Source organism: Podarcis melisellensis, assembly GCF_964234715.1.
Source record: "Podarcis melisellensis genome assembly, chromosome: 2".
NCBI classification, from domain to species: domain Eukaryota; kingdom Metazoa; phylum Chordata; class Lepidosauria; order Squamata; family Lacertidae; genus Podarcis; species Podarcis melisellensis.
The window spans coordinates 47,249,236-47,262,558 of record NC_138529.1 but is presented as its reverse complement, the minus strand read 5'-3'; the positions used below and the strand labels follow the sequence as shown (position 1 = coordinate 47,262,558).

General features: G+C 39.1%; 1 protein-coding gene and 1 long non-coding RNA gene across 3 annotated transcripts in view; one reads left to right on the top strand and one right to left on the bottom strand.

Moving 5' to 3' along the window:
- Positions 1-13,323, top strand: part of SLIT3 (slit guidance ligand 3) — a 396,000-nt gene that overhangs the window by 317,171 nt on the left and 65,506 nt on the right. For both annotated transcript variants that reach the window (XM_081899114.1, XM_081899113.1), the window contains exons 21-24: positions 7,706-7,774; positions 8,974-9,045; positions 9,216-9,287; positions 12,478-12,549. In XM_081899114.1, coding sequence (XP_081755240.1) covers positions 7,706-7,774; positions 8,974-9,045; positions 9,216-9,287; positions 12,478-12,549 — 285 coding nt within the window. The remainder of the gene's footprint in view (positions 1-7,705; positions 7,775-8,973; positions 9,046-9,215; positions 9,288-12,477; positions 12,550-13,323) is intronic.
- The window catches only part of LOC309363150, a 413,995-nt gene that overhangs the window by 347,953 nt on the left and 52,719 nt on the right, over positions 1-13,323 (bottom strand). The gene's annotated exons all lie outside the window — the stretch shown is intronic.

Here is a 13,323-nt window from a genome sequence, read left to right as displayed (position 1 = left end):
AACTCAGGCCCAGCAACTATGAGACTCAGGGCTAGCCAGTGGGGCCCAATTTGAAGAAGTGGGGCCCAACTTTAGTTGTTGTTTTTTGTGTGGAGCCCCAGTTCACAGCCAAAGTCTGCAAAATCTTATAGATATAAATAAAATCCATATAGATTGCCCTGGTGCAGGGGCCCCCTTAGGAGCAGCATGTGGGGCCCAATTTGGCCCAATTGCTCCAATTGCCTTAAGGCCAGCCCTGATGAGACTGTGCAGCCCTGATGAGAAGGTGCAGAGCTTGTCAGTCCAAGCTCTGCACCTTCTAGGTCACTGGTGTCACTATTCAGAGTACAGACTCAAGGACTTGTTATGGAAATGAAGGGAGGCCCACTTATTGGAAATCAGTTTTGTCACCTCTCACCCCCCCCAAACCCCGAGACAATGAGCCCAGCCAACTTTTATTCACAGTGGCATAAGCACTACATTACAGCATGGCCATAAACCTGTATATTCAACCACTGAAATATACACCCAATATTTAGCAATGGAGATTTATGTTACTGCTTTATGAATGAACACTGTGTTTTATGAATGGACTCTGTATTTTGTGAATTACCTAAGAGCCACCAATAGGGAGCTCTAGAATCTGACCGCTAACCAATTGGGTACTACCAAACAGCAACCCCAATTGCTGAAAGCAGGTAACCAGCAGGGAACACTTCAGCTCAGCCTTTGCACTGTTGACTGAACACCCCCTGCTGTGCAGATAATGGAGAAAGCTCATAAATTGCATCCCTTCTGGCATCCTGGCCAACTCTATTATGCTGGTGTAAACCCTGGTGCACCAGAAGCCCAGAAAAGCAGGAAATAAAATCTGCTCATATGTCAGCGACTGATAAGACTTTTCAACCAGTTCTTCCAAAGTCTTCCTAAATTATAAAGCTCCAAAATATAGGCCAAAAGAGAACAGGTCTGGGAAGAGTGAAGTATACAATGGGCACCACCAATGAAAAGGTCCTGCTCTGGGTAGCTCTTGCCCTGTCATTTGATAGGGTACCCACTTGCCCTCCTTCTTGACATGGAATGCTCTCTATTGGAGTCTTCAGGTCTAGTACAAAGACCATAAGAAGGGAGAACAGGGACCTTGAAGTTCCCAACAGCTGTTAAGCAAGCAAGCAAGCAAGCAAGCACACAGGTCACCTTTCTCACAGTCAGGATGCCTATGTCCTGGCCAGGCTTGCACTCAATCTTGTTTTTGTACAATCTTGTTTGTTCTCAGTAACCAAAATTATATTATCAATATATACAAGCAGAAAAATTGTTTTACTTCATTTGCAAGGAATCATACAAAACAAAGTGGCACTAACAAAGAAAAGTTCCAGGGTGACAACAGAAAGCAAACTAAAAATACTTTTGCAGTTTATCAAAACTATCCAGCAATATCAAGTTATGATGTGTGATGCTAATTATTTCCCCCAAGAGTTAAATGATAACTAATCAGAGGCAGCTACAGTTGCAAATGGCAACAAAATATCTGTGAAAGGAAGGGGAGCAAGTTTGCTCAAGTGTGTTGCAGGTAGAAATACTGTTTGTAATGAAGTGAGAGCAGTAGTTTACTTGCTCGATTTAACAAATAAGAAAGTTTTGAGAATTTTAATTCTAAATTCAAATTGATTACTTAATTGAGAAGGGGATTGTAACAATAACACTGGTATCTGGTGGGCAATCTCATCCTTTATTTCCACACTGTGTCTGCAGACCAAATCACCTGTCAGAAGAGTTATGAGATTCAGGTGAGGGTCAGATGCCTTGTCAATCCCAGCAGGTATATAAGAGGACAACCGCCCTGGCCAAGCCTTCGCCCGAATTTTAAATACACGTCATCATCCTTGGCTTCACTCAATTTTGTTTATAACACTCTTCCATTTTCTTCTAGCCACGAGGGTGGGGGATGGGAAAGGGCCTCACAAGTGGAGTAGCCTAGAGCCGCTCTTCATCTAAATCCAGCCCTGGTGCAATTGCTACCAGTGGAATGTCAAAACAACTAATCTTATTCCAGTTAAACCTAAGGAAATTTTTATTGAATTTCCCATATTATATAAATTGGGAAGCTATAGTTTGGGACCCAGTAATCCAACATGTGGCCTTTTTTGGTGGCCCTAGGCAGGGAAGAGGAAGCAGCTCCTGGGGCAGGGACTGAAATGAAACTGTCAATATCACAATGCAGTTATATAAATGAAGCTAAGTGTTTGAAGATTCAAGACAAACTAAAGAAAGTATTCCTTCACATAGCGCATAGTTAAACTATGGAATTCAATCCCACAAGATGTAGAAATGGCCACCAGCTTGGATGGCTTTAAAAGAGGATTAGACAAATTGATGAAGGATAAGGCTATCAGCGGCTGTAGGCCATGATACCTGTGCCCTGCCTCCACCACTGGAACAAGTTTTATTTTGAACACCAGTTGCTAGGAATGGGCCTGGGGGGGTGCTGCTTGCAGGCTTGTCATGAGCACCTGGTTGACCACTGGCAGAGCTCTCCTTATGCTCTTAGAAGTCCTTAAAAGTCATTTGGGTTTTTGAGTCCTAGGGATCAGTACTGTGTGGGGAGGTGCGGCAGTTTGCACACTTTTACTGCCATAGAGACCAGTGAATCTAATTTCATTTTCATGTTTTTATTTTCTACATTAGAAAATTGTGCTCAGGAAGTCACTTTTAAATTTAGTTAGTTTATTCCCACTTCCTGCATAGAGTCATACTTGTGTTTTAAGATGTCAGAAGGTAATACATGTGTTGACCAGTGAAAGATGTGCAAACTCCCAATATGCCTTTGGATGCTTTCCATCTCTGTCCCAAATAATGCACCAACATTCCATTGTCTTTTTTTTTTTTTTGAGAGAGAGAGAGAGAGAGAGAGAGAGAGAGAGAGAGAGAGAGAGAGAGAGGTGTAACTTCCATGATATGTCTCATGAAAGCAATGCTGGAAGTGGTTTTGCTAGCAGCATTTGTCACAAAATAAGAAAGGACTGAGCTTCATGCTTCATTCTGCAAATGGTACTTGTGCATCTGCTTTCTTAAACAGGGTCTGTATCTAATATTCTAGCTCTTTCTCCTCCATCTTAAACTTCTGAGTTGTAACTAATATTGATGTGTGGATAGCATGCTTTTGCCGATATCTGATGCAGTGTTTTAGAGAGTTTCTCTGGCATCCCATCTGTCTTTCTCTCTGACTGGCTTGATCTGGCATTCTGACATAGTTCCAATAATAAAGGGGAGGATTTATTTAGTAGCATATTAATGAATGCTGTGGAGCCTTGCATTTATAAACTTCCATTTGCCAAGAGAAAATCGCATCCGCTGTGTGACAAACATGTTCAGCTGAAATGCTTTTTATTAAAATGTAATCATGCATGTTTATACATTACATTTTAATAAAAAGCCTGCCATACATCTAACAAGACCTAGTAAATTAGAGCTGTATATAAAGTTCCAGAATATCCATACAACAGGAAATCTTTTACTGCAACAGGTCCTAAATAATGTTACACTGAAATGGATACATAGACAGATGGAAAATTTCATTCTGCAGCAGGTAGAGTTTCACCATAGCAAAATGCTAAAGTAATACTTAAAATAGTACTCTTTCTCCAGCATTAGTGAACTGAGGGCAGATCTACACCATACATTTAAAGCACATGCAATGCACATTTAAAGCACATTACTTCCCCCCAAAGTGGGGGGTGTAGTTTCACCCTCTCACAGCAGTTGCAAGATGCAGTTCCCATGATTCTTTGGGAGAAGCCATATGCTTCAAATTTATGCTGAATATGCTTTAAATGAATGTTGTGGATCAGCTGCCACCCCCCCCCAATGAATTTGTGTACCCAGGGCAATATAGAAACACATCACATTTTTCCCTATAGATTCACATGCTGAAATTCTGTATCCTAGAGCATACTTCTAGATCTAGTTGAATTCCCAGAGGAATTTCTTTTGAATCCTTTTTGCATCCATATAGTTAGGTCTGGCACATTCAGAAGAGAAAACTGAGCAGCTTACAGCATTACTAGAAACTGAGTGCTGACTGATGCTGCAGCATTCTGTCATTACTACTGATGAAAGTCATAAGTGTGAAGCTGAATGGATGCTAGAGAAATCACTATGTAGATTTAGAGACCTGTACTGTCTGGATAATAGCTGCTATTTATATACTACCTGTTAATTTGAACTTGAGAGAATTTTCTCTTTAACATCAATGGCAACCAAACAATTCAACAGAAATATTGCATGGCCCTGTATTGGTTTCCATTAAAATAAAACTGCACCTCACATAGCACACTGTGGTTGAAAAACTTTTTCATTATAGTGTTTTCATTATTCTCTCAAATGATTATCTGTTTCAGGGGTGAGCAACCTTTTTCAGCTGTGGGCCGGTCCACCGTCCCTCAGACTTTGTGGGGGGGCTGGACTATATTTTTTGGGGGGGTGAACGAATTCCTATGCCCCACAAATAACCCAGAGATGCATTTTAAATAAAAGGACACATTCTACTCGTGTAAAAACACGCTGATTCCCGGACCATCCGCGGGCCAGATTGAGAAGGCAATTGGGCCACATCCGGCTCCCAGGCCATAGGATGCCTGCCCCTGATCTATTTTAATGGTCACTGCATTAAAATATGTAAGCTGCATTTCAAATCCCGAACAGCAATATCAAATGGTCAGCTCTATCAAGCAATGGATAGTGTAATGAAATTCTCACAGGTTTCAGAAAATTGGCTTCACAATAAGCAACTATGATGAAAATTGGCACTGGAATCCTTGTTTCTCCTGAGGTTGCTGTACACTTGCTGTATGCAATTATTTCAAAAATAACAACTTAATTTAGATTGATGAAATTGCAACTTTTACCCAAATGTGTGTAAATTTCAGTGGCTCAGTTTGCATGTCACAGTAAGGAAGACAAATTGTTATTTAGGCAATATACTGTATAATCTAAAGGTGAGCTGAACTGGGTCAGGGGAGAGTTTCACGAACATTTTTGTTCTTCTCAAAAAAGCACCTCTCTAATTTGCAATTACTTTTTAAGGGCACTCAGTAGGACATTTTCAGCTGGTAAAAAGAGGACAAGTCCCCTTTTCCTTGGCAACTAAACCAGTGCTCCCTGTTTTTCTGTGCTGCACTTTGGCAATGAAACCTTCTCAGTGCCATGTGGCAAATTAGGAACTGTTGGAATGCACACCTGACTGCAGATCTGCATTATACTGCTCTCAATGGGAAGCATGATTTAATGCACTTTCCAGTGTGCATTCTGGCATAACTAAGAGCTATATCATAGCTTCAGAGTAAGGCAGTGCCCTCAGTGATGCCAACGCATAGCCGTATCTGATTGGCTCTGAGACATCGTTACTCATTGAATGGTCCTAATTTGCTGTGGTCATGAAGGGAAAAGAAACCCTATTAAAATTTTAAAGTGCTGCTGAAGGTGCAGTAGATCAGCTATGAACAAGCTTGAAAAGAGCAAAGTGAAAAGGCTTGGGGCATCATTCTTACACCCTTCAAAAACATACAATTCCCTTAAATGTGTTGGAGGGCAAAAATTTGGCACTGCCAGATCATGTCTATAATCACATGAAAAATGTAATTGCCTGTTCCTACTTATGTTTTTGAGGCACCCATTTACAATAATTTATTTTGTAAAATTTAAATACAGATTTAATAATATCTGACTTTGCATTTAAATCTTAAATATTGCTGCCTCAGTTATTATCAGTCATTGTGTATTCATTTTACATTTTTACTAAGCAGTTAAAGTAAATGGTTGTATGGATTAACACAGCTAGACTGAGTCAGCTTCTGATGTGTTATTGAAATATTGCCTGCATGAGCAGTTTGCAGTCAGAGGGCAGAAATAATTCTAATGAGGTCAATTTGCATTTGGAGTTCTTTTTAGTAGCTTTAATTAAGCACAACCTTATAGCAAGGACATAAGTGATCCTCCCCCTTCTTTGTTAATGTGCTCTCTAGAAGAGGTAAATGAGTTTATTTCAGGTTTCTGGAAAAGATTGTTTTTGTAGTCACTAATTTTCTTTAAAAAGCAAACAGTAGTATTTTCCTGTAAGCTCACTGATTTACGATAGAAGAAAAGGGATAGTCAAGCAAGCCACTCCATCAATACATCTAATATTTACTTACTCCAGTATTTACTTACTCCAGTATTACTCCTAGTACCCTTTCGTTTAGAGATACACTCTTTTACTTTACTTTCAAATCCTTTTACAAACTAAACGAGGGCAAAAAAACCTAGCAAACTGCGACTTTTAACACATATAAACTGGTGGGGTTTCTGTTGAACTAACTCCACCACTGCCTATTAGAATAGAGATTCCCAAACTCTGATCCATTGACCACCAGTCATGCACAAGCTTCATTCAGTGTCTGTGGCTTTCCATTGCATGGGGAGTTAGTGCTGATTTTAAAATATGTACGGTATTTATTGCTTCTTTTATTTCTTATATTGCATTTTATTGTATTACGATTTAAATTCTATGGAATCACAATTGCCACACTAGACAGAAAATTTGGTCTTCCAAGAGCCTCAGCAAATTTCACGTGGTCCGTGGTAGCAAAGATTTGAGGCTACTGCATTAGAGGATTGGGTTACAAGGAACTACAGTGGTACCTCTACTTACGTTCACCTCCAGTTATGTACCCTTCGGGATACGTACGCGGCTAACCGGGAAGTATTTTTCCGGGTTTTGCCGTGCTCGCATGTGCAGAAGCACTCTACGCGCCACACGCATGCGCAGAAGCGGCACCTCCGGATAAACACACCTTGGGATCTGACCGGAGCTCCAAAATGGATCTTGTGCACAAACGGAGGTACCACTGTACTTCCATTACTTACTATAATCTCAGCTTTGAACCTAGGCAGTTTAGATTTCTCCTTTTCTCCTGGGCTTCCTGGTAGCCCACTAAGAATTGCCTAATTATTGGGTTGTATCTTTCCCCAAATTGCATGTCACAAGTTTGTTTCCCCTAACAAAACATATACTGGCACTGCTCTCTATGTGTGCTTTTTTGTTCTAAAAATAAAATTAACGTTGTGGAGTCTGGTGCATCCCAATAGCTTTTTTTTTTTTACATTGCTTTAAAAAAAACCCTAATTTTTATGTTAAACTAGACTAATTTTGATGTCACATTATATCTTTATTACCAGCCAGGATTTTGAAGGGGTCCATAGGACACAAACTGCAAATTGATGCTGTCAAAACAAATAATGTGTGTTTGGCAGAGGTAGTACAAAACTGTTTTAACTTGACATGTTCCAGAAAGACGCTGGAAAAAGAAGTTTTAAAAGAACCCAAATGGTCTTATATAGATACAAGCCCCCCACCCCAATCACTGCAATATAACAATAGAATTTTGGCTTTGCTTTAACATACACTGACATAGACATCTAATTCGATGATGGCTATCACTATGCAGAAATAGGCTTTTGGATAAGCAGTGGTTGAAATCATGCAACTGGATGCATATTTGTATCAGTATACACATCCTGACCCTATTGAACTGGCTGGAAACATATTTTGGTGTAGTTGGGAATTCACCACCATCATTTACAATTAAGCCTGCTTAAAGTATTTAACATAAACTCACAATTATGATGGTTTCTGGTTGGACATTCGCAGATGTAGCCTATAACTATTTTCAATATATATTGCTTTCAGATATCTGGAAGGAAACCATTTACCTGCTGTGCCAAAGGAACTCTCCCTGTTCAGACACTTGACACTAATGTAAGTATCTCAGAATTTGGAACCGGCCCTTCCTTTCCAGTGCTTTTTCCCTAGGAAAAAATGGTGCTGGTGCTACCTACCATTGAGTAGTGCCATAAAAAAGCACTGTTCTTTTCTATCATGTTGGGGCATCTTATGTGTTGCTGTACAGCAATATATTACCATAACGACTTATGGTACCAGGAGTTGCCAAACATTATTTATTAAATTTCTATCCCGCCCTTGATCTGAAGATCTCAGGGCGGTTCAAAGCAGAAATAAATGTGAGCAGCATGGCATCCATGATGGCTTTCACTGGTGCCCCTGGGCAGTTGCTCTGGACTTCCATTTAAAAATAAAGTCAGTCTCTAGGTGTTATGTACTGAGTTGAATAGGATCCAAAATGCAGCAGTCTGATTGGTCCTAGAACAATAGCATCCAGAATGCAGCAGATTGGTCCTAGAACAATAGCATCCAGAATGCAGCAGTCTGATTTGTCCACAGGAGCCACCCAATCCAGTTCCAGGTGGAAGTGAATCCGCAACCTGATTGGCCTACAGGAGAATCCCAGAATTAGCCAATCATGTGGGGCCCATTGTGTAAATAATGTAGACATTCTGGGGGAACTTTCATTCCTCCTCACCACTATGAGCTGAATAAAGAGCATGAAATCCACTCTCGACTCCAAGTATATTTCACTAGTCATCTTAGAAACTTATGTGGCCACCTTGTATATTTTTCCTGGTACTAAGGAATGTTCCCTGTTGCTATTAGGCAGCAGAAGTATTGGTAAGTGCATATAAAATCAATATTGTATGATCTCCACACTCGAGACCAGTAGAACTACCCCTGGGTAGGCTGACTTCCCAAGATAAACAAAAATTTATCAGGGGTCTCTAATTTTGTGTTATGCCACACTGTCCATTACAACTTCAATACAACTTGCTGTAAATTCAAAGCATTCTCACTGGTCAAAAAAGGTTGGCAATCTCTGCACCAGGCACATGGAGGAGTTGCCAGCGTAACTTTGTTTGAAATTTCAATAATAAAATTTTCTACTTTTTACAGTATTTGGTTTGGTTTTCTTACAGCATTACATTCTTAGATAATTGGTCCTTGTTGATTTATTTGCTTTGAAACAACTTGAACTTTGACCTAACTTTAAGAAAAGACTTATTTTCATTGCATCAATGACCTTTATTTTGTGTATTTTTCTTCAGTGACTTAAGCAACAACAGCATCAGCATGCTGGCCAATTACACCTTCAGTAATATGACACAGCTATCAACACTGTAAGTACTTAGTAGTTCTGGCATACACTGTAATTGCTGTTCAGTGTGAGATCAGTTGCATTAACTAAGCATTTAATGTTTCTAAGTTAATGAATTCTGATTTCTGTTCTGCTTTTGCTTCAGTGAATCAATGATGAAGTAATGCAACCTGTGTTCTTTTATTATTCCAGGATCCTGAGCTACAACAAGCTGAAGTGTATCCCAGTCCATGCGTTCAATGGGCTTAAGTCTCTCAGGGTGTTGTAAGTATTGCTTGTTCACTGTGGCTGGGTTATAGTTTAAGAGGCTGCAGGTAACAGCAAGATTTTTAACGAGCAGATGGCTTTCAGTTGAGTCACCACATCACGCTCATTTCCAGACAATTAGTTCCAATTTACTTGCACTGAGATGTAAAATAGCCTGTAACCACTGTTCAAGGGGGATGTTGGACTTTTGTGTAGAGAGCGAGATCCTTTTGAGCTTTAAGATGATTATTAATTTTGAAGATACTTGAAATGCAGACTGGCCCAATGCTCAGGGATAATGAGAGCTGAGGTCTGGCAACGTCTGAATGGCCACAGGTCCCCAACCGCTGTATTAAAATATACATGTTCTTATGCAGTATGGCAGAGGCTGATATCTAGCATTGCCAGAAGACCAGTCTAGGATCAGGTGCAAGGATTTTGAACCTATAAGTTTCTCTTTCTCTCCTTGGCTGGCTCCAGTACAGTTCTGTATGTACCTGTTCTAGGAATAGAGAAGGGACTATAGGAAATAGATAATTCATATTTGCAATAGCTGCTCTTATTTTCTGCAAGGAGCTTCATCACTGCCAAGTAATAAATGGAGCATAAACTTCCAGAAGCACATGAGATGCACTTCCTACATGTTTCTAAAAGCTTCCTTTCTCCTTCTTTCTGGCACACCAGGCAATGTGCCACTCTGAGATATTCGTAGGCATTGTTGGGGACATGTGAAAGGAGACAAGGGTGAGTTGCAGGTCAGTTGAAGATTGTGTACAGCAGGATGAAACCAGTAATCTGCCTGCTGATGAGGCAATATGTTGGTCTGTTTTGCTGAGGGCAAACTTCACACACAGTGAATTTCTGTACATTAGCTAGTGACTCTTTTTCTCATCATTTGAGAAATGCAATGAAGTCTTGACTAGTATATTATTTGTATATCAAGGTTCTCAATTCTAGGATATAGTAGCATATGATAACCTTTTTATATGCAATTGTGCAAATGTTAAGTTATGAGCAAATCTAAATTATCTGTATTTTTTCAGGACATGGCAGAAAACTGGTACAAATTCAGGCCCAGTTTTATAAATGCAGATACTGGCTTGCTTAGAAGACTTGCTTCATCATATCTTGGAACAGGCATTTGCTCTAAGAGAAACAGGAGTGGGAAGAGGCTTTTGCTCTAAGAGAAATAGGAGTGAGAAAAAGGGTGGGAGCTCTTCCACATCTGTGCAAAAGTGAAATGACGCATGAATGAGTGTCTCTCTTTCTGAGTTCTGTGCATTTGGAAGCCTCCAGATTGATTTGATTTATTATAGTCTACAAAACTCTGGTGTCAGCAACAACCCTCGCCACATGTCATCTGCATTGTTATTAAAAATCAATTCTCCTGGGGGCGGGGAAGTGCTTCTGAGCGACAGTGTGCAATCTGTTAGTGTCATTTATTTATTATAAGGATTCCCAAGAGAACCTCAGTGAGAAATAATCAGCAAAAGCATTTCCAGGTTTCTTTCTAGAAAGGATACATAGCTCATTGTCTGTCTGGGTTTGATGTGCAGGTAAAGAGTCCCTTTCATGCATGAGCCACTCCTTTCCTAATTGTTTTGTTTGCCAGAAATTTGCTCTATCAATATTAAAAAGGGAAACTATCTTATCAATCAAAATACATGCCTAATTCTAAATTTAGTTATAGGTATTGCAGTGGGAGCCTTGTCCTGTAGCTCGGAGGCTGGGTTCCTCTTAACACATCTTCATATGTTTGTTTTTTAGGAGTATGCTTAAGTTTCTAAAAAAAAAAAAAAACTTAATAGTGTGAGTGTACAAAGAGATGCTAGATAAGACTTGTTATGCAGGTACAATCATAACAATGTATCTCCTTATTGTGTGTACACCTTGGACACATCCACATTTAATGTGGATTTAGCGCTGTGTGATCAAGCTGGAATAGATTCAACTAAGCCCGAGCCATTTAAGCTTTATGGGATCAAAACCAGCTATTTGAATTGGGCCCAGAAACTAATTGGCAGCCAGTGCGATCAGGCCAGGACTGGTTTTATATGCTTAAACCGTCTTACCCAAGAGAGTAACTTGGCTGTTGAATTTTGCACTAGCTGAAGTTTCCAAACCATCTTCAGAGGCAGCCCCACGTATAATGCAATGCAGTGATTGTTGTATTTGTTTGAACTGTTTGGAATACTCTCACAGTACAGTGCCTGTTTCAAACATTGTTGAGCTAGAGTGTACCAATAATTATAATATTGATTGTGTTAAAATGGTATTAATAATGGACTACATTTGCTTCTCCTGACAGAATGGCCCACAGTTAAAAACAGAAACACAGAATCACAGGATAATATATTTATCTCTTGCTCTTCTTGTTAAGAATAAAGTCCAAAGTGTTAAACTAATATTTGCTTAAAACAGTCCGCAAGAGAAAGCAAAAAAAAACAAAACAAATGTTTGTAAATTCTGTGAATCAGCACAGAGATCATGTCACAGGATCACGTGGTTAAAGCTAATGTGTTCACACTTAACCATGTTTCAAGACAGTTTCAGTTAAGTGGTTATCCCAGTTAACTCTAAGTTTGGTAGATGCAAATGCTGGCATAATGATTAATTGCTGTTGCACCTAACAGTTGAAATTTGTGCTGCAGAATGGAAGGTGCAGAGAGACAGTCTGTGATATCCTGTATCTTGGTTTGATATAATATTGACAATTGGTTTTACAATCCAATTGTCCATATTGTATCTGCAACAGATTTGTTGATTAGAAATTAGAAATGGTAAGTTTTCCTGATGATAAAAAGGTCTTGAAATAATTCCCCAGTTGGACAAAATCTCAGATATTTTTATATTATGGAATGGGTGGATGTCACCACAGACCTTAACTTCCTTTCTGAAAGTACGTGTTTATAGTTTGCTCCATAACTCCTCCTTTAGTATTCACTGTTATATGAAATTGTATCCCTTTGCCCTCTTATGCAAGGCTTGATGAAAGAGTCTACAGTCTATGAGTGATTTTTCCCTTGGTTTTAATAAAAAAGCATCTTCCTCAAACCACCTTATCTTTAATTTGTGAAGGCAGCAAAATATGTTATTTCCTAAGTTATGTATTGAATATGCCTCGAAAAGTAGTTAAAACACCTGCACTTCTTAACATAATATTTGGTCGAGCTGCATTCTAACATTGTATTATTCCCTTCTCTCTTAGGACTCTTCATGGCAATGATATTTCCAGCGTTCCTGAAGGGTCTTTTAATGATCTTGTGTCACTTTCCCATCTGTAAGTACTGTTACCCTCAATAGAATAGTGACACTGTACAAATCATTTTGCTAAGTAGGATTTGCACAGCTATGTCACATTGCAGTTGCATTTATTCTTACCAGCACTGAGCAAATTTCGCCTTCAGAGCAAATTTGAAAACTAGCTACATTTGAAACATTAAGCAGTGACTGAGGCTAAACGACATTTTCACCAAGTTTTTAATACTTTAAAATACTGTGCATATTTTTTATGCAAGATTTTAATGCCAAAATGTCAGCAGAATATGAAAGGGATGAATTTGTCTAAACTGATAGCGTAGGCAAATTTACATTGTTCTAAAATTTCTGGCTCAAGTAAATTAGATCATCAGAATCACTACCATGATCATAGGGTTTGGGTCTTTGGAATAGACTTTTTAATGCAGTATTTAGGAGGTTTCTGTAATATCAGCTCTTAATTAGCTCCTTCATCCAACCTCTACTGCAAATAATGAGTGTAAAGCTTGAAAGCCTTATTTTGGAATAATATATTCAAGGTCATTTCATTATTTTAGTTTAGCAGAACCATGTTTTATTAGTAGGAGTATATATTACCACACATAGGCTCCTATCATAAATATGTTTGGGTTTGTTATAATGTATTTTAACTGTAAATATTATGGCCTCATGCTGAATTGTCCAACTTGGAAAACTGCACTTGCCTTTTGAAATGATTAGAAGTATTTGAATCTACCAGATCATAATTGTAGGCAGCCAAATGTAAAGCATGTACATTGCAGATTTTTATTATTGT